We start from the raw sequence: 21823 nt of genomic DNA on the forward strand, positions 1-21823 counted from the left end.
AGTTCAGTCTTCACTTATTTACAGCCCTATTTTTCTGTTTTTCTTTTCTTCCCTTGATCTAACGTCACCAAGCCTGTTTCGGGTGAGTTATACCAAAGCCTAAAGGCAGGATGAGGGAGTCTTATGGATTCAGAGTTCTTGGCCATCACAAAGACTATGGTCAACAAGTGGAACACCGAGACTGGATTTGATACTATCCAAATCATCAAAACCAACTTAAAGGCTGAAATTTTTGTTTTTTTTTTAAAAACAAAAATTTAATTTTTGTTTTTTTAATTTTTAATATGAGAAAATTCACCATCTAAAATATATATATGTGTTAAAAAAGAAATCAGAAGTCCCTAAGGGTAGAAAAACTTTAATATATTCAAATATTCTAGAACACTAGAACTTCTATAATACTTCACCACTTTACCCTAGAGTAGAATTTGGCAGAAGGCATGACTCACTGAGTTTCCAGTTAACCTTTGAATTACCTAAGTACTATTTTCTAAAGTGATTCCACGTTAAAAACCCTTAGAATATATATAACATTTTATCTAGAAGTTAATAAAATTTCAGAGCTCCCTCCTTCAATTTTATTCTACCTCCAGGATGAAGTAAAGGCCAATGCTGGCCCCTTGATCAACAGAGTAAAGAATTAACCACATCTGCAAGCAGCCCACCCCAAATTAGCTTTTATTGACGCTCCCATGTGGCAGCTTCCAAGGAAGAGCTGACTACTCCCTAGGTTCCTTTTTATATAATAGTCCCTATAGTTACTATGCGTAATGAAGACTGAAATCAGCCAGGGGTAATTCAACAGATGTTTATCAAGTGTCTGCCATGTGCGAGGTACCATGTTAGGTGCTGGGAAATCTGAGATGAGAAGGCAATGCAAGGAATCTCCAGGTAAAAGATGTAGTCCTACCTACCTATAAACTTGGTAAGCTGAGACAAGTCATTTATCATCATGTCTGTATTTTTACCCATTGAATGGAGATGATGGTATAAAAGTGCACTATAAACTGTTGAGTGCTGTGCATTCAATTGAACATCTACTAATGGCTTTGACAAGCTCGTCTTCTGACACTGTAATAACTGAGGCTGCCCTGGAGGCGTTTCTCTGCCCATGAGCAGGGGTCAAGTGGACTGGTTCCACACGACCCCAGGCTGCAGTCTTCTGTTCTTCAGTGAAAGGAAACCCAAGGTCATTGGAGGGCATGCAGGGAGGGGAGGGCTGGTTGTCACTGTTGGGAAACATACAAGTGCTCAGAGGGTCTGGCTCCTGTTGGGGCAGGTGAAGAGGCAAGCCAAGCAGAGGGTCTGGGGAGGTGGAGCTCTGACAAGATGAATGTGAAAAGCAAGGATCGATGGGAAAAAGATGAGTTTGTAAAATAACCTTGTAACCATAATCTAAATGCATGCAACAAATCTTTTCTGACAGCTTTCTATGCACAAGGTGCTGTTCGCAGCACTGGGTATGGAAGAACAGACGACATCCCTCCCTCACGTAGAGCTTATCAAAATGGAGACACCAAAAAGGTTTAGGTTAAAAGGGTGTTGAAGAGCATGTACAATAACCTTGGGTATTTAAATCAGGAGATGATACATTCTTATAAAACAAAATTCGGAAGAGCACTTCAATAACTTTTGGTGAATTTATCAATGATCAATCCTTGCTTCCCTACTCACCCTCAATAGCATTCTAGTGTGTGTGATTATAGAAAAACAAAAGAAATCAATGACTACCGTAGTAACAAAATACTAAAAAAAAAAAAAATACCCTAAAAAGGTACTAACATTACTAAAAGAGCTAAAATGTAGCTTTTAAAATACTTACGTAGCAAGAGCAGAAGGGCAAACATTATAAGCGCGATTGCTGCAGGTCCGAGGCCAACGTAGGAGTCATACCACATTTCTACACAGCCACCGCCTTCCACACACTTGCAGACTGTGAGTTTAAGGACTTGCTTTTCAGGGCAACTGAAGCCTTTACTATCTGCAATCAGCAAGCGAATGTCACTCCTCCCAAGCGTTCGTTCCTTTTGTTGCAGTAGTATGCTGGTACCTGCAAGGACAAGATAAAAAAGGAAATAAAAATGAGTGATTACCAAGGAAGGGCAAGATTACATTACAGAAACATTCTTTTTAAAAATTTATTGAGATATAGGGACTTCCCTAGTGGCACAGTGGGTTAAGAGTCTGCCTGCCAGTGCAGGGGACATGGGTTTGAGCCCTGGTCTGGGAGGATCCCACATGCTGCGGAGCAACTAAGCCTGTGTGCCACAACTACCGAGCCTGCACTCTAGAGCCCATGAGCCATAACTAATGAGCCCTCTTGCCACCACTACTGAAGCCAGCGTGCCTAGAGCCCGTGCTCTGAAACAAGAGAAGCCAACGCAATGAGAAGCGCGCGCACTGCAACAAAGAATAGACCCGCTCACCGCAACTAGAGAAAGCCCGTGCGCAGCAACGAAGACCCCACACAGCCAAAAATAAATAAATTAAAAAAATTTATTGAGGTATAGTTGATTATATTATATAAGTTTTAGGTGTACAACACAGGGATTCACAAGTTTTAAAGGTTATACTCCATTTATAGTTATTATAAAATATTGGCTATATTCCCTGTGGTGTACAATATATCCTTGTAGCTTATTTATTTTAACATAGTAGATTGTACTTCTTAATCCCCTACCCCTATCTTGTTCCTCCCCACTTCCCTCTCCCCAGTGGTAACCACTAGTTTGTTCTCTACATCTGTGAGTCTACAGAAACATTCTTTAATAGCTAATAATTATTAGCTCCATTTAGAAGCTTTATTAGTTCATAACTTCTCTATTGAATTCACACTGTGTGCTTGATGAAATTAGTCCACATATGCAGGTGAATAGCAAAGGATCAGATCTGGACATACCATCCTTTTACGATGATTAATGTTAACAAATGTGTGTGGTTTACCAGATGCTAGGAACTCTTCCATTACTGGGATACAGTGACAAACAAGTGGAGAGTTAAATGACATTTCCATCGAATGACCTTTATTTTACTATTTCTTTTTTTAAATATGTATTTATTTATTTATTTTGGCTGTGCCGGGTCTTAGTTGCAGCACCAGGATTTTCGTTGCGGCATGCGGGCTCTTAGTTGTGGCATGTGGGATCTAGTTCCGGGGCTAGGGATCGAACCATGGACCCCTGCATTGGGAGTGCGGAGTCTTACTCACTGGGCCAACAGGGAAGTCCCCATATTTTACTATTTCTTGAAAGAACTTTATTGGGGCTTCCCTGGTGGCGCAGTGGTTGGGCCTGCCGATGCCGGGGACACGGGTTCATGCCCCGGTACGGGAGGATCCCACATGCCGCGGAGCGGCTGGGCCCGTGAACCATGGCCGCTGGGCCTGCGCGTCCGGAGCCTGTGCTCGGCAACGGGAGAGGCCACAACAGTGAGAGGCGCGCGTACCGCAAAAAAAAAAAAAAAAAAAAGAACTTTATTAAGGCAATTTTCAAACAGACATAATCCAGGAAAAAGCATAATTAACTCCCATGGTACCCATCTCCAGCTTTAATAATTTTCAACAATGGGCCAATCTTGTTTCATCCAGTCCCATCCTTTTTGTTCCCAACACTGTATATTTGAAAATTTTCAAATTTCACTGTATATATGAAAACCTGAAAGACTATTACAATGAATATTGATAAACTCTTCATAAATTGTTTACATTTTACAACAATACTTCCTCTCTACATGCACACTTTTTTCCCCCTGAACTATTTCAAGGTAAGTTGCAGATCTCATGACGTTCTTCAGCATAAATCTTCTAAGACCAAAGGATATTAACCCTCTCAAGAAATTCATTCTTGATATAATAATATATTTAATATATAACCCATATTCAAACTTTTCAACTGTTGTAAAAATGCCCTTTACAGTTCTTGCTCTTACTCTCTCTGGCTTTTGTTTTTTGTTTTTTTTTATGATCCTTGATCCAATCAAAGATTATGCCCTGCATTTAGCTGTCACCTTAGTCTCTGTTAATAATCTATAACAGTCCTAACTTCCTTTTGGCCTTTCAAGACTTTGACCTTTTTGAAGTCCACTTATTTTAAAGGATTTTCCACAGTTTGAATTTGTCTGTTTCCTCATGATTGAATTCAGGCTACACATTTTTGGCAAGAACATTACACAGAAAGTGTTGTGCAAATGACCTTTATCTTATTTTTTTAAAAAATCTGACTGATGATTATTTAAGAAATTTTCTTTCATCATGAATAAAAATAATGACCATTTTTCCCATGAGTAAAAATAATGATCAGTTAGAATAGTTTAAAACTTTTTCTGATATATGTATAACATTTATTAAAAAATAATTTACTTGCAAGGCAAAGATGGATGAATACAAAGATAAAAAATGAGGTGTTTGGGAGGTTTTTTTGTTTTATTTACTTATTTTTGGAAGTAAGAGGCATCCTCTTCTCATTTTAAGGTCCATATTTTATGGAATTTGATCTCCAAAGCTAGAAATATCCTTATTAAATCATCCCCAAAGCTCTGGAGAAGTGAGGAAAGCATCTAGTCATCCATTTAAGGAATGTGAGCTTATTAAAAGAAATATAGGAAAACATGGCCTGGAAGAATATAACTAAATTCATGATTGGCTCTGAGTGGAAAGATGGAAAGGGGAGGAAAGGCCCAAAGGGGACTTCTACTTTGTCAGTGATCGTTAAAAAAAAAGGCCTGACTCAAATACAACAAATTGTTAATATTCTTTTAATTCTAGGTGGGAGGTACAAAGGTATCTGCCTTATTAGTCTCTGCAATTTTCTGTACTTAAGACATTTCCCAAATAAATAAAATAGTTAGGAGCTATTGATTATCATGATAGTTGGTCAATCATCTCCTTATACAGCCAAGGAGAAAAAAGCCTGGGTTACAGAACCCTATCTCTCTCAATTGTCTAGATGTATACAGTATAAGCTCAGTGACTTCCTGTCTAACATGTATGTGTATCCTAAAGAGTTTTATGTTTCTAAGGCTAGGAAAAAATTCAAGAGCCCATCAGATTCAAACATCTTTATCTTTAGACAGAAAATCCATTGTGTATCTGGAAAGGCAACAGAGCATAAAGGTAGTGAGTAGAGACTCCACAGCTAGAGTGCTTGGGTTCAAATACTAATTCCAGCTCTTCAACTAGCTGTAACTTTGAGAATGTTAGTTAAACTTTCTGCACCTTCGTTTCCTCATCTGTAAAATGTTGATGACGGTAATGCCAAACTTCTAGGGTTGTTAATATTAGTGAAGTGCTTAGACCAGTGCCTGGCATTTCCTAAACATCAGGTTTCTTAGATAAAAATAAGTAAGTCTTGGAATCTCAGCAAGTTCAATGCAAAACACATTTACTATCTTAGTCAAAGAAAGGCAAACTCCAATCAAGCAGTCAGCCTAGGTGGGAGTCCCAAACTTCTGTGAGTACAGAATGAGATAATGTGAGCCAGGGGACCAACCCCGACGTGAGTCTTGAGGCCTGTGACTTAATTACCGTAAGAAGAATCATCTGGATGTCTGCATCCCAGGGCTCATGCTAGTTGAAAACTTGATCTTAAGTAACCTCAATTAATCAAGATGGCGATTGTCACCCCTTACTGGGGAGACCACTTGAGTTAACCAACAACATAACTATCTTTTGCAAGTGAGTACATAAACCCTAAGAAGATTCAGAACTAAGTATAGGAATATTTAAACAAACTAAAGATTTAGTTTTAATATTTTTGCATTGTAAAGAAATTATTTGCATTTGTTATTATATTTATACACTTGTAATATTTTAAGGACAATTAGCCCTATTAATGTGACAGCTATGTAACTCCAGTTCAAAATGTGTGATTATGTTACTAATTTAGATTTATGGTTTTAGGTTGAAATATCACTGGTTTGTTCAGTATTGGACCATTGAAGAGGATGTCAGGTTTGATGTATTTATAAGTTAAATTTACTGGAATTTTAGAGTACAGGAATCATAAGAAAGTTTTATTTGTTAATTCAGATCATTGAACTACATAAAAAGGAAGCCAAATATACTAAATTTATAAATATATTGAAATGTTAAAGGTGTTTAGTTTGTAAATTGGACCAAACATGATTCAAAGCCTCTTAAAATGACTGTAAAATTTGCTAAGCCTAAGAAAACAATAAACTTAAAAGTTTAGAAAAATTGGGGTATTACATTTAAAACTTTTCTGAAACGAGCACTACCTGTTTAAAACAAAAAGAGTCTTCTGGATAGATTTTTCTACATTTGAAACCACCCTGAAGGAAGCCAATAGAGCACGTCAATAAGGGGATATGTCCCAAGATACGGATTTACGCACACGTCCTTCTGGCATGGGGGGCAAGGGGACAGACAGACTCCTTTCCATGTTTTGTCCATCACTTACCAGCTCTGTGACTTCAAACAAGCTATCTAACTCTAGTTAAGCCAAAGTTTCCTCAGCTGTAATCAGGGAATAAGGTTATGGGTTAAGAAGTAAACATGATAATGCACATGAAGGGATAGCAGAGTGCCCGGCACATGGTATATGTTCCGTAAGAGTTATTTTTAATGGAATCATCGTTACCATACATCAAGATTTTTAGAAGGCACCTACTCTGATTTCTGTGCTTAGAGAGGCAAGGTATTCCTCAGCTTACGAGACAACTACTTCAAGAGCGATTTGGAGAATACCCAGTGCAGGGGACATGGGAAAAAGATGAGTTTGTAAAATAGTTCCTTTTTGCCTATTTGTAGCCAAATACTTTAAAGATATTAGATATCTATTTCCCTTCACTCTCTCCAAATAGGGTATTTATTATTAGGCAGATCAAAGACACTATGCCTAAGTTTCAGACCCTCATTTTATAAACTCAGTTGTATTGGAAATGTAATTCATGCCAAGAAAAAAGCCTGTATTATAAGGATTTTAGATTTCTATCATGTTTAAACATATAGTCCAGTGGTTTTGCTTACTTTCTCGGCTTACTATTTTCCACCTTTCTGCCATTCCAGCTGGTTTGTCAATGACAGAGAAACTGAAAGGCCAGCTGTTTTGGGGTCCGTCCAGGTCCTCTGCGGTCACGTTCACGTACTGCACATCATCACAGACAGTCTGCACAGGGTCGACCAGTGTGGGACAATTGTCATTGATGTCTTCAACCGTGATACTAATAGTGCCAGTGACAGTTTTTCTAGGATATTCTTAAAAATAAGAAAAAGATAATGTATATTTTGGTTATACTGCTCATATGGACATAGTTTGAATTCTCTTGCCAATTTGGTAAGGAGAAGGTAGTAACCAAATTAGGATGCTTTCTATCTTAGATATGTTTTCATATTCAGATCAAGTAATATCTTCTAATCCACTAAATAAGTAGAAATGTGAAGGTTTACCCATGTGGCATTCCTACAAGATCAAAACAAAGGTCTCTGATGCTGGAAAATAAAATCTAAATGCATATAACCAAGAAAAAATGTCTATTTAATAACTTACCTTCTGTCACAGCCAAAATCTTTGCAGTGTATGTACCATTTTGGACATATCTGGATTCATAATCAGGAATTTTTACAAGTCTAATTTCAGAGGTGTCAGAATCCACAGAGATCCAATTGTCTATATCTTCAAATTTGGCATATCTGTTAGAAAGCAGACAAAATTAATTTTGAGCTCTGGATAAACTGAGACTATCTACAACTAATATCTACAACTCTTCTAAGCTTAATTTCTGCTTTCTTATATATGTTCTTATTACAGGCATTAGTTTGGAATGGTTTTTAATTTCTTGAAACTATCCTAAAAGCCCCTCTGTTTACTGTGTATCACACCTACTTTGGACCCTTCCTTATTTCTGTAACATACCCAAGACATATGTGCAAGGGCGACGCCCTTGCCTACTCACCCGGGAGGTTTACGAGTTGCTCTTCAGTCTGTCTTACAGTTTTCAATCTAGTTTTCCTTAAATTTGGAGTTAACCTTGGAGGATAACTTAGTCACCCAACAAGAACTCGTGGAGAAAAGCAGTTTTACATTCTATTATTTATTGGCATGTTATCAATATTTAAAAGTAACAATTTAAAAAATCAATGACTGCCTTAAATGGAAGTACTTTAAATTTTGGGATATTGTTGATTGTTCAGAGCAATAGGCTTCTTTCAGTTAGAAATGGTTAAAAGTGAAAACAATGCTGATAAGGTGATTTCTGGGTTTATTCCTTCAAAGCAAAGGAGAATTAGTGCAAAAAGAGACAGCTTTGGGAAGGCAAGGAGAACATTCATAGTACATTTTCAGAAATATATGTAATTTAATACCATCGAGTTTAAAATGTATCCAAATACAAATATAAACCAAACATATGAGAATTTGATTCAACCAATCATATTAATGATTTATTTTCTATTAAGTGGCTGTTTAGGCATAGAAAAATGAGTGGCTAATATATGGCAGTATTTGTTTATAGTGACTATTTAATATACACTCGAACTAAACTTTCCCGTCTTTTAATATTCATACCAGTAAATGATGATACATTTGGATTTTCACAAATATTTCTGAATTTCATGGCTGGAATCTTAAAGCTTGAACTTAGCTGCTGTCAATGTTTTCCCAAATAATGCTTATAACGAAGACGAAGTTAAAGTAATAAGAATCACGTTTCACAATGGAATGTTTTGTGTGGTCTCATTTAAGGGATTTTCTGTTTCCTACTGTGAAAACTAGACACCATTCAAAGTAGGCTGGCAGCTCACGCGTCATGTCAAATATCCATAACAACTGATGCGTATGAATAATTAAATTGTGACAAGGTTAAGAGAGTGATTCTCTGCTGTCCTTATCAACATTTCTAGATTAGGTGAATACTGGACAATTATTTCACTTAGCTGTGCCTCTCATTCCTTATCTGTAAAATAGTAGGTTTGAGTTAATCTTTAAGATCATTCTTATTCTAGGGTTCTGTAAGTGTATGCTAAAAATAAAATACTTTTGAGGAGTAAAGAAACATGGTTCATTATTTTTCAAGGAAGAACATATGATCTTTTGATACAGTCATAACTCTTACTAAAAACAGCAACCAAAATTAAATAGTTAGATGGAAATAGAAGTTTCAATAGTCACAATATTATTGGAGGATAATTAATTAGAACATCTAAGCCTCTCAGGGGACAGCGTGAGGAATCATAAGGAACACTCATTCTCAATTCTGGGGATTTAGGTGGGGACTGCCTCCTTAAGGTTAGAGCCATGGAAATAAAAAGTAGACTATAAAAGTCGAGAGAAGCTAGACTGGTTCCTGAAGTTAAGGTGGGCAAAAAGGGGTCACCAAGACATTGCAGAAAACACAATGGAAGCTGTTTGTTAACATAATTTTGGAAAAAGGTCACTTGCTACTATTGGCCGATGAATTCCATGAAAAGGAGATTCACTAAAAGGAAAGAGATTGTTGAAGAGCTTCCTCCATATTCCCATTCGTGCTATGGTTGGCCACGCATCTAAATACAATGTTTCATGAGTACTGGCACCCAGGGACATAGGCCTAAGGAGAGTGAAGCAACCGACAACTCTGGCACCGACAGCGGGAGAACATAGAAGCTGTTGTGTCTCGGGTGGCAGGTGGGGATTCTTATATTCAACCAAATAACTACAGCTAGGTAGAACTTCAAAAATAATAGCTCTGTAGAGAGTCATCTTTTGATGGTATGGCTCTGAGATCTAAGATGTAAATTCACTTTGAAAATGTGAATGGATCTTGCAAACCTAGGTGTTGCTACAGAGTGGACACAATCCAGCACCTTCCAGCACAGGAGTGGCATTTAGTAGGTTCTCAATAAGTATATTCTGAGTAAAGGTCACCATGACCAAGACAAGCATTACAAAAGTTTCATCAATCCCTAGCTCAAATAGCCTGGTTTAAATGAAGATCAATTTCCAAGGCTTATGAGCAAATGAAACTGGATTCCCCATTATTAAAATATATTATGCAGCTATTTTTATTTCTCTTAACCAACCTTGTATAAAGTGGAATTTGCAGTAAATTTTATTTGCTATTTTCTTATCTCTAATACTCTTTTAAGACAGATTTTAGAAAGTGTCTTTCGGAACTTTCTCTTTGTTGCTTTTTTAGCCTTCTCTACCCAGAACTGTTTTGAGGTGAGCAACCCAGCCTCTGCCTCATACTCGGGTGGTGGAGGGAAAGGGATCCTGGGAAAACTCCTCTTTGCCTCTCAGTGACATGTACAACTCTAGGAAATTAAGTCTATAGACCTTTGGGGGATTACAATGGCGGGGTTCGAAGGAGTGAAGTGTTAAAATTTCATTACGATTTTTGAAAATAGGCATTCAAAGTCATTTAAAATGATGAAACAATATTCATAACTATCTCTTACTTTACACGGGCTACTTGTCCAGTGTCGCCATCAAAAGCTTGAAATTTTCCCATTATTTGGCTTTGGCTTGATTTTTCCACACTCTCGCTAGTGTGAAATTGGATTATGCTGCTTTTAAAATAAATGCCTTCTTTCACATTTTTCACTTTGACTTTGATCGGAATGGATGTAGGCTTATATTTATTCTTAACTGATTTGTGAAAAGCTGCTTTGTTAGTGACAATAATGTTGAAGTCAAGATTCTTCATTTCTTCATAATCTACTTCCTAGAAAGGCAAAATCAAAGGGAATGCTTTTAAAAGGGACAACAACTAGAACACACGTGTGGTTTCAGTGTCAGATTATAATAATTTAAAACATGAAAAATACAGCAGTACTGAGTAGTCCAAGTCTTATATTGGTACCATGCCATTAAAAAGTCTGTCAATTTTGATGTTCATAAATGTTAAGGATGTTTAGGAAGCATCCCCAATTTATTTAAGGTCAAAATCATTTAAAACGTATATACATTTTTATTTTTAGCAATCTGAAGTGATTTTTTTTTCCTTAATAAAAAAAAGTTAATGGACATCCAATATAATATTCCTTAAAATGTGCTCCAGGGGTTTGTTCTGGTGAAAAGGGCTACATAAGTAGGCACTGCCAGCTCTCTCCCATGGCATATAAAACCGAGGGCTCCGGTAGAAAAAACAACTATTTAGCTTTGTTAAGCCTAGGGATTTTCAAATTTGTTTAAACGGAGAATCTAACCCCCTCCTTTTTAGCATAATGTCTATTAATATCTGGTTTGCTATTAATGCCATAAAAGATTAATCCTCCTCTAAATACTTTGATCTTTGTGAATTGTGGTATTTATTAAGTACATTTGATATAATCAGTTTATCACTCTCTGCATATTTTATGTTCCAATTTGTCCATTTTCTTTTTAAAAACATTTCTATAGTATTCTATTTAGATACACTTAATTTACTTAGCCATTCTGTTATTAGGCATTTCGACTATTTGCAGCTAATACTGCTCTGAACGTTTTTAGACAAATTATTTTTCCCCTGTTGAGCTGCAGAGGGAAGAAGTACCCAGTCAAAGTTTACGTAGGTCCTGTTGCTTTTTATTTCTAGTGGTCCTGACCATTTAGATGTACTGACTGACCATTGCTGTTTCTTCAGTATATCATTAAATAGATTACATGTGTTTACATGAATTACTGCAATGTTCACTTTTGTTTTTGGATGATTTATTACGAAATCCGTTTTCCTCTCTATAGAGTTCTGGATATGTAACTTCTGCCCCCTTTATTATATGGGTCACTGTGGCATTGGGACAATAACACAACACAAATTGACTACAGAAAAATACACTCTTTGTGACTGTAGAATCCTTGTGAAAGTTATTGTCTTTTTAAGTTGCTCTTGCACTTCACACACTTATTTTGATGGTATGATGTATGCCGGATGAGAAATAAAATCTTTCAGCCATATGTCATTAGTATTCAAAGACCATGGAACAACAAGACAATGGTAAAAAAAAAAAATGAGCTAGGTACCGGCGACATAAAAAAGGTTTCATAGTGTTTGTTATAAATAGCCATCGTGCTCCAAAGAGAATGGAAAATTTTTCAGCATCAGGAGCAATGTATGAGGGCATATACCTCTAGTTTTGCAACTGTTAGCATATTTTATCACTCCCATTTTTGCTATCTTCAATAGCATTAAAGATACTAAACTTATTTGTTAACACAGCTGAGGCTTTTTCTCATGTGATGATTTACTATCTCTGTTTCTACAGTTTAAAGTATCTATTCTTCTGTATCTTTTTTAGACTGCTTTATTGAGGTATGATTTACCTACAATGAAATTTACCCATTTTAAGTGTAAAACATGAGGATGTTTCATAAGCCTATATGGTTTTGCAAATGTCAAGACTGTTGGTTTTAGAACACTTCCATCACTCCCCAGAAGTTCCTTTTTGCCTATTTGTAGCCAAATCACAACCCACCCTAAGCAACCACTGATCTGTTTTCTATATAAGCACTCTTTGCCTTTTCTAGAAATTTCACACAAATAGAATCATACAGTACATAGTATTTTGTGTCTGTATAAAGTATAATGTTTTTGAGGTTCATCCACATTGTAGCATGTATCAGTACTTCATTTCTTTTTATTGCTCAAGAGTATTCCATTGTATCAATAGACCACATTTTATCTGCTCACCAGTTGGTGGACATTTGGACTGTTACCAGTTTTTCATTATTATGAATACAAGCCACTATGAACACTTGCATGCAAGTTTTTTGTTTTTTTCGTAGATGTATGTTTTTATTTTTCTTGTGTGGATACCTAGGACTAAATCGTTAGGTCACTGGATAACTACTCAATGTTTAACTTTTTATAAAACTGCCAAACTGGCTCTACCATTTAATGTTTCCACTGGCAATATATAGGAGTTCCAGTTCTATATTCTTGCTGATACTTGGTGTTGTCAGTCTTCCTTTGATTGTAGCTCATTCTAGCAGGTGTGCAGTGGTAGCTCACATAGTCTTAATTTGCATCTTCCCTAATGACTAATGATGTTGAGTATCCTTTATGCACACATTTGCTCTTTGTATATCTTCTTTATCTAACTTCCTTGTCCATTCATTTGAATGAAATCTGATTACCGCCTTTATACTTTGGAAGTGATTCTTTATACAATTGGAAAAGTAAATTTGTAATTTTCTTAATCTGTTGCTGTCATTTTAATACTAAATTTACTATTTTTTTTTATGCCCCCTTTGATAACCCCTTTTTGTGCTACCATGGTGCATTGAGGGTATTTCTATTATTCATCACTAAGTGATTGTTTCTTCTTATGTGTATTACTGGCTTTTTATCTCAGGCATCTAGCATGGTTGCCACCTATAATCTGTGACTAAAAAGTATGCTTAGTTCTGTATAAGCAGGTAAATCTATTTCATCTCTGATGCCATTAGCCATGTATTCAGTAATCATAAAATGTGTCTTCCCTTCAAACATGAGCTAATCTTTTTCTATTTTCCTTTGCTTTACAGAAAGTAATCTAAATGCATACAGTAGCCTATTGATAAATGGTATCAATAATTATTATTATGAAACCTCAAGTTAATTTTTCTCTATTCGGTTATACATTATCATCATTCCTCTTCCTGCTATTAGGGTTTACATACTATGCCATATATTAAGTTTTTGTAAAAATGTGGAAACCTCTGGAATCAATTTCTGTCTGTGACTTAATGAAACAGTCTTTTGAAAGCTGTAGCTTTGCTTTTTATTTTAAAATCTGATAAGGTAATTCTACCATAAACCATTTAAACATATACTGATATTCTTCTTTACTTATTCTGTTGGATAAAGATCCATCCTAAGTTTTGTTTAAGAAATTCTGTGGGAGTAAGGGTTTTAATTGTTTAAGACCCATATGCTTAATAACACCATTAAATTTTTGTTCGTTGATTCAATTAAGCACACTTATAACACTGTGTTTCAAAATGTGACCCTCCTACTACTGACATTAGAAACACAAAAAGTGTAACCACTTACTAACCACAGAAATTGGGCTAGTAGGGGTGGCTCCTATCTCTACAACTGTGGTGCCAGTTAACTGATTATGAAAAGTACTTGTAAACATGTGGAGCTCAAAATAGATCAGTTCCCTCCTCTGGACCAACTTCTCCCATTCCGGTTTTGAACACTAAGTACTTACCTTAATCAGGGTCACGATTCCTTCATTAGTTTGAGTATCAGTTTCTATGTGGAAATAACCCCCTTCATTTCCTGATGCAAAAGTAAAATTGGCTAACCAATTATCGGAGCCTACTTCATCTGCATCGAACACTTTGATGCGTAAAACTTCTACATTGGCTTTGTTTTCTTCAACTATTCCTTCATACTGCAAAACATGAACAGGCAATTTTTATTCTGAGGTAACACAAACCTAGGTGATATATTTTTAGTTTATGACGAAAATATACATAGGCATGTTTGTTATAAAAATAATAGTTACCACTTTATTTTCGACTACAGGTATATTGTCATTGACGTCCAAAATGCGAATCTGAACTTGAGCTTGTTTTACTGGCTTGTCTGTTACTTGTCCATTGCCATCTCTTGCTTCTACCGTCAAAGTATAACTGCTGTGTTCCTACAGGGAAATAAAAAATATCCAGCTGGGGTGAAAATGAATGGCTCTATCTTTCTGGTTTTAGTTCACTTTATCATCAAGGGAATGAACCACAGTATGTTTTATTCATAAATAAGTTTCATGATCTGCTGTTAATCCTATGAAGATGCTGTTTATTCGCCATCAGAGCTTTTCTAAAAGGGCAGAAAAGCCTAATGCAGTTGTTGATATTGAATTCTTAATTATGTCATTGGTGATATTTATCAGGAGATGAGTCTCCTTAAAATAGTCTGAGCACAAAAGAGTGCATTCAAAACGTAGTTTGCACTATACTGGAAGTGATGGGGCTCTAGGACTTGGTTTTTTCTATCCCACACATCATTTTCAGCTAAAAGTTAAGCCAGGAAAACTTAATCCCCCAAGAACACTTGACCAGTGAAGGCAAAACTCGGTGAACTTTGTCCATACATCCCGGGAGATTAGATTCTTGGAGAACGTGTCCTAGAGAATAACGTTTCAGATATTACTCCAAAGGGAAACCTCTCTTCCACGTGGTCCCCTTCCGATGGCTCCATTCAGTGTGGGTGTTGTTTAAGGAGCCGGGCAGCCAGTGCCAATGCCTGGGGACCCTGTGCTCAGTGAGAGGCAGGACAGCAGAGGCTTTGGAACCAGCTGGCTGGGTTCCAATTCTGACTTATAGCTGGGTTGGACACACATTATCCCTTTGCTCCTTGGTTTCCTTCTATGTAAAATGGGGGTAATTGTATCTGCTGCACAGGGTTTACAGGTGAAGTTAATTTGAGTTATTCCACATAAAAGGCTTGTAATAGCACCAGGCATGTGGTGAGTGCCCAATAAGCGACAGCCAGTATTTTCTGGTTAAACTTTCCAGAGACAGAAGCTCATTAAAAAAATCACACTACTAATTCAAAATAGTACTTTTCCGTTCTCATTTTATGCAGAAAGGTAGAGTGGAATTTTAGGAGTAATATTATGCTTTAATTTTACAAAGACCTCGAGAGGAATGTTGAGCACCATCCTCTCCGTCTCTGGCCAGAGTCAAATCACTTTTCCAAGTAATACAAAACACCCTGACTGTGCCTGGATGATGATTTATATTTGATGATAATACATTGTTCTTTGGATCATCCACATTTTACTCTGCATGCTGTTAAGACCTTTATGTCTGTGGCATTTAAAAAAACTTCTCCCTTTTTCAACTAAAATGTTCCCTTTGACTTAGAAACAAAAAATGAAATGTTTGAGAAAGCACCCCTTTTAGGAAACTGACTCAAAGTTTCCTCCAATTTGGGATTTACAGTAACTCTTTCCTTTACAAATACTTCTATTACCCTAAATAGGATTCCTATTTCAAACTTTTTTCCTCCCTCTGTATATGTATTAGTAGTACAAAAGATTCCTGACGTTTCATTATAGAGACACAAATTAAGGAACATTGCTTTGGAACTCTCTAGCAAACAGATCCTGACTGGAGAGGCCCTAGGACAGTGCTTACGTAATTTTAAATTTTTTAGCATTCACATTTAAAAAAGTAAGAAGAGGGAATTCCCTGGCAGTCCAGTGGTTAGGACTTGGTGCTTCACTGCCGGGGCCCGCGTTCAATCCCTGGTTGGGGAACTAAGATTCTGCAAGCCGAGTGGCGTGGCCAAAGACATAAATAAATAAACATAAAAAAAGTAAAAATAAACAGGTAATGCTAATTTTAAACAAATATATTTCATTTAACCCATGGCATCCAAAATATAATCAATTCAACATGTGATCAACAAAAATATTATTAAGGTGATATTTTACACATTCTTCTTTTTCATACTAAGTCTTCCCAATCTGGTATATATTTTCCACTTACAGCACATCTCAATTTGGACTAGTCACATTTCAAGTGGTCAATGGCCACATATGGCTGATGGCTATCATATTTGACAGCACATCCCTAGAGGAGGATCATTCCAAGTTATCCTATGAGTAAGTAACATAGACCAAAGTCAGAAAATTAGCAAAGAATTAGAGAGAGAATAACTGGAAAGACAGAGGAGAGCTGAAAAGATGAATAACATAAAATATTAATTTACCTCTCTGTCCAAGGTAATACTGGTTGTATAAACCTCTCCTGTATCTTTATTTAGGTAAAACATTGGAGAATTAGCAGGCTCCTGGGATACGATTCTATAAGAAATTTTAGAATTCAGAGTGTTGGGCTCATCGGCATCTGTGGCGGTGATTTTCATCACAAGTGTATCTGGCATCAGAAACAAAGGTGTCCAAGATGAAACTCAACTTTTAGCATACTTAATGTATGTTATTATTTTATTTATAATATCAACTTGTTCCAAAAAGGATTCCAGGTGGTTATCAAAATCAGTTTACCAAGATCAAAACATTTAATTGTTTGAGGAAATAAGTGTGAATGGAGGTAGGAATAGGAAAAATAAGGTGAGGGTGAGGCTGAGGTTAGTACATACAATTCTTAGGATGAAGTCCTGAACACTTGCTATAGGAGGGTCACAAATTTGTTTATAATAGACCTAATAACCCATACAAAGAAAGGAGAATGAACAGATACAAATACATGCTTATTAAAATCTAAGCAATTCAGGAGAAGCATAGTTATTCTTTACATTCTGATCAAAGAGAAATCTCTCCTGCGTTTAACACTTGCATTGAAGTCTGACAGTTGAAACAATATGTCAAAGGTCAGCAAACTACTGCCAGTGAGCCAAAGCCAGCCAGCCACCAGCTTTTGTGAATAAAATTTTATTGGAACACGACCATGCTTACTTGTTTACATGTTATCTATGGCTGCTTTCCAGATACAGACTAAAATTGAATAGTTGCTATAGAGACCTAACCTATCACATCAATCTACCACATCTGTTTGAGGGTAAAAAATTTATAACAAAAAAGCAGTTCCAAACCTAGAGCGATACGTTTATTATTATTTGTCCTGTGGGTAATACCCAGCCTCCACTAAGACAGAGCTTTCAGTGTTCAGTCACACAATGGGGATAAGTTGGCCTTGGATATTCATTCATAAAAAAAAAATAACCTCTTACTTGCTGCACTCAGCTCTTCAACAGACCCAACAAAGACGTCCTGTGTGAACACTGGCTCATTGTCATTGATGTCAAGAACTTTAATTCGGAGTTCCATTGGTTTCTCTAAGTTGTTTCCTTTCTCATCCAAAGCATAACCCATTAGCTGAAATCACGACATAAATAATAGAAGGGATTAGATTTAAGCTGAGGTCATTCAAGTACCATAGTTTCAAAACAATAATAAAACATAACATAATTATTACCCAAGAAGAACTACAAACTAATAAATGTAAAATTGTTCTTCTTACCAGAAAAAATGGCGTTTCTTCTCGATCTAGAATGGTGGAAACGTTCAGAAATCCGGTGTCTTTATTAAAGACAAACACACCAAAAGGTGGCTCTGTGATCCCTTTTCCAGTGTATTTGTATGTAATTTTTAGGTCTTTGTCTTCTGCAAGATCAGAATGTATCTAACATAAAAATAAGAAAGGAATGCCTCAAGTTAAACTCTCTATAACTTATAGGTAATTGTTTTTAATGGAAAATTTCGCTCTGAAGCTGTCAGATGTTGATGGGTGGAGGGTGGGCGGTGCACAAGTGCTCCAGAGAAGAGGACCTGGTTCTGGTCCTGTCTCAGCCACTCACCAGGTAGTGATGCTGAGGCAGTTACCTACCCTCCTGTGTCTCAGGGTTCTTATCTGTAACCTGAAGAGGCACTACTGCCTACCTCTCAGGGTTGTTATGAAATTAAGGTATCATTAGGGGGGTACATCTTGGTGGGGATGGATTTTAAATTTAGCGCATAAGGTAAAAATTGCAGAGTCAAAATCACCTTCATAACTCCGTTCGATTATCAGGACAGTATGAATAAGGCATCCTTCCATAGAAGGGTTAAAATAGTCAAGTGTTTGCCTGCTTGGAATGCTTCAGCAAATCAGGGTTTCTAACCCACTGGGTCTTCTGTAGTTAACACTTTCGTCCTCTATAAACAGCTTTATTTGTATCTCCAATTCGTTTGTTTGTTTGCCATTTCTGTATCTCTCACTCTTCATTAGTAAGTGTGTCTCTGTGGCCTCCTACTAGATCCACAATTTCTTTTCTTCAAACATCATTGAAGCCATCACCACCCACCTGCCTGGCCAATTCTTTGTCCTGAAATCTCAGGATTAGCTAAACATTCTTCCCGGAGGATTCTCAACATGCACTGGGGCTGGGGGTTATTGCTGAGAATGATCAATGCGGCTCCAATCTCCTGCTACAGCTGCTCTGCTCCAAGAGTGGAAGCCTGGGGCAGCCCATGATCACTTTTCACTGAGCTTCTCTCTCGTTTGTCTTTCTTGTTCTCTGTGTTTCTGTTTGTCTGTCTCTCTTTTTTTGCCAAGTACATGCATATACACACACAACACATGTGTATGTGCATATACATATATACTTCAGTATTTATAGAGAATATTCTAGATCTCTATGTGCTAATTATATGTATTATATAATTTCACTTACGTTAAAAATAAAACCAAACTGTGTGTGGACATAACAGTTGGTTTGTATATATATATGTATGCATGTAAGAGTATGTAAGTATATGCATATTTATGTATTTCACAAGATCTGGAAGATACTAAACTGTTGACAGTATTACTCCTAGACAGAGAATTTGGAAAGTTGGGGAAATACAAGATCTTTTGCTTTTTATGTACATTTTACTCTGAACAACTTTTTTTTTCCCCACTTTTTTCCAGCTTTATTGAAATATAATTGACACAACATTGTGTAGGTTTAAAGTGTACAATGTGATCGTTTGATACACATATGTATTGTGAAATATTTACCACAATAAGATGAACAACTTTTATAATTAAAATTAGTAAGAAGAATAGCTAACACTTATCGAACCCCAAAGAATCAATGCATTTTACAGAAAGAATGTGTGAAAGAATGTGTGAATGACTCAGATATCTCATCAAACCAAACCAAACCAAACCAAACTGAAAAGCTTAACTCCTTATATACATACCATTATGTAACACCGTAATTAAACATTTAGATTTTAGAAGGCTTCTATGAAAACATGCTGTTGGAAAAAGGAAAGTGTTGTCTTCTGTTCTGGAGCTGCTCTTTCTTTCAAGGAGCTCATCATGTATAGTGTTTATAAGATGGGAAAGATGAAGGTACAACTTGCATATGAACAATTATTCATTCACACAGATGTTTACTGAACACCTACTGGATGCTGGCACTGCTCAGGGCACAGGGCATGAGCTGTGAGCCGTAAGGTCTAAGCCCTTGCCCTGGGGGAGCTTACACTCTACTGAGGGAACCAGACAACAAGCAAGCAATTTATGACATAATGTCCTGGCGGCGAATAAGCTATAAACTGAGCAGAACGAGTGAGGGGGCTGAGACGGGGTGAGGCCGAGAAGGGAATTCTTTCAGGAGGTAACTCTTGGCTAGAGGCTTGATGCTGTGAGATACTGCAAATATCTGTGGGGAGGGGGTTCTAGGCAGAGGCAACAGCAAGTGCTAAGGGTGGGAGGCTGGAATGGCTTGTGTCAGCTTAGGGAGGTGGCAGAGTGGGGGCTGGGGGCTGATAGGAGCTAAGGTCAGAGAGGAGGTCAAGGCCAATGAATCCCAAGAGCTCTTGTAGGCCGCGGAGAGGAGTTTACTCCTTCCACTGCAGTGGGCAGCTGTTGAAAGGGTCTCACCAAAGGGATGCTTTGATTTGTCTTTTCAAAAGATCACTCTGGGGCTTCCCTGGTGGAGCAGTGGTTAAGAATCAACCTGCCAATGCAGGGGACCCGGGTTCGAGCCCTGGTCTGGGAAGATCCCACATGCCATGGAGCAACTAAGCCCGTGCGCCACAACTACTGAGCCTGCACTCTAGAGCCCGTGAGCTGCAACTACTGAGCCCACGTGCCACAACTACTGAGCCTGCGAGCCTAGAGCCCGTGCTCCGCAACAAGGGAAGCCACCGCAATGAGAAGCCCGCGCACCACAAGGAAGAGCAGCCCCCGCTCACCACAACTAGAGAAAACCCGCGTGCAGCAACGAAGACCCAATGCAACCAAAAATAAATAAATAAAATAAATAAATTTATAAAAAAACCAAACCAAAACAAAAAACCCCCAAAAGATCACTCTGGCCGCTTTCTGGAGAATGGACTGCGGTGGGGGGAGGCGGAGGCAAGAGTGAAGGCAGGGAGATGAAGTCGGGGCGCTTTTGGTAGCACAGGTCAGAGCTGACAATGACTCGGACAAGGAGGGTGGCAGTGGACAAATCTGGAATACATTTTTGGCATAGAACTGACAGTACTTGCTACATTTTTGAAATACTGGATAGAATTATAGTGCCGTTTACTGAAATGGGTAAAACTTATGGAGAACAGCTTTTGGGAAAAATCAGGGGTTCCGACTTGCACATGATAAGTCTGAGATACATATTAATAGAATTACCATAAAATTTATCCCCCAAAATGGGCATTTTGAGAGTGAAAGGGGAGTTATTAATGATTAGGCTAGGACAATGGCTACAAACTCAGACTGTTTCAGGCAGGATGTGTGGTCACCCTACCACCTATTAGATATCAGTTCTTTTCATTTTGAAAACTACTTTCATGTGTAGGGTGGCAGAATACGCAACTCTGGTATAAGAATTATTTCAAGCCGAAAGCAATTGAGAAGAAGCAGATACAAGAAAGCTCTCTGCCCTCCCCCTATTTGCCTAAGAGCAGGACATAAATTTGTAAAGGTGCCTTTCCCCCACTCTCTCTGAGGAAGGACAAAAGTTAACCACGGGAGTTAGATCCTTATCAGCCTGGAGACAGGACCAGAGGAATCCACAAAACAAACCTGACTAACTAGATTTTTCTATTATTAGTTGCCCATATGTCTGCCTTCCCACAGTTTGCTGCTCCTAGAGATTCAAGGTCCTTTTCGTCTTGTCACTTCTCTTAAAAATTTATTGTTCTTTTGCTAAGTAGCTATATAAACCCAAATCCTAACCAAACCTTTAAGTTACTCACCTCTGGGTGCTACATGTGCGATAGACATGTTACTAAGCTTGTTTGTTTTTCTCTTGTTAATCTGTTTTTTTGTCAGTCCAACTTCCAGGGCTACAGACAGAGAAACTAGGAGGGTGGTAGGAAAAAGAACACTGCCCCGCCCCCAACACATGATACTATCTCCTTTTGAGCATTGTAACACTCTGTTAAACAAAGATTCAACTAGTGCCAGATTCAACTCTT

The 21823-nt window shown here is 37.5% G+C and overlaps 1 protein-coding gene across 2 annotated transcripts in view; it reads right to left on the minus strand.

Moving 5' to 3' along the window:
- Positions 1 to 21823, minus strand: part of DSG2 (desmoglein 2) — a 47044-nt gene that overhangs the window by 5490 nt on the left and 19731 nt on the right. The window contains exons 4-12 of one of the 2 annotated variants that reach the window (XM_032603562.1): positions 17892 to 18053; positions 17602 to 17746; positions 16621 to 16787; positions 14411 to 14548; positions 14111 to 14296; positions 10394 to 10659; positions 7506 to 7648; positions 6986 to 7213; positions 1823 to 2050 (exon numbers count right to left, since the gene is read on the minus strand). In XM_032603562.1, coding sequence (XP_032459453.1) covers positions 1823 to 2050; positions 6986 to 7213; positions 7506 to 7648; positions 10394 to 10659; positions 14111 to 14296; positions 14411 to 14548; positions 16621 to 16787; positions 17602 to 17746; positions 17892 to 18053 — 1663 coding nt within the window. Of the gene's footprint in view, positions 1 to 1822; positions 2051 to 6985; positions 7214 to 7505; positions 7649 to 10393; positions 10660 to 14110; positions 14297 to 14410; positions 14549 to 16620; positions 16788 to 17601; positions 17747 to 17891; positions 18054 to 21823 lie in introns of those variants that run through there. The other variant, XM_032603564.1, reaches the window with a different exon arrangement.

The sequence above is a fragment of the Phocoena sinus genome, chromosome 14 (assembly GCF_008692025.1).
Source record: "Phocoena sinus isolate mPhoSin1 chromosome 14, mPhoSin1.pri, whole genome shotgun sequence".
Lineage (NCBI taxonomy): Eukaryota > Metazoa > Chordata > Mammalia > Artiodactyla > Phocoenidae > Phocoena > Phocoena sinus.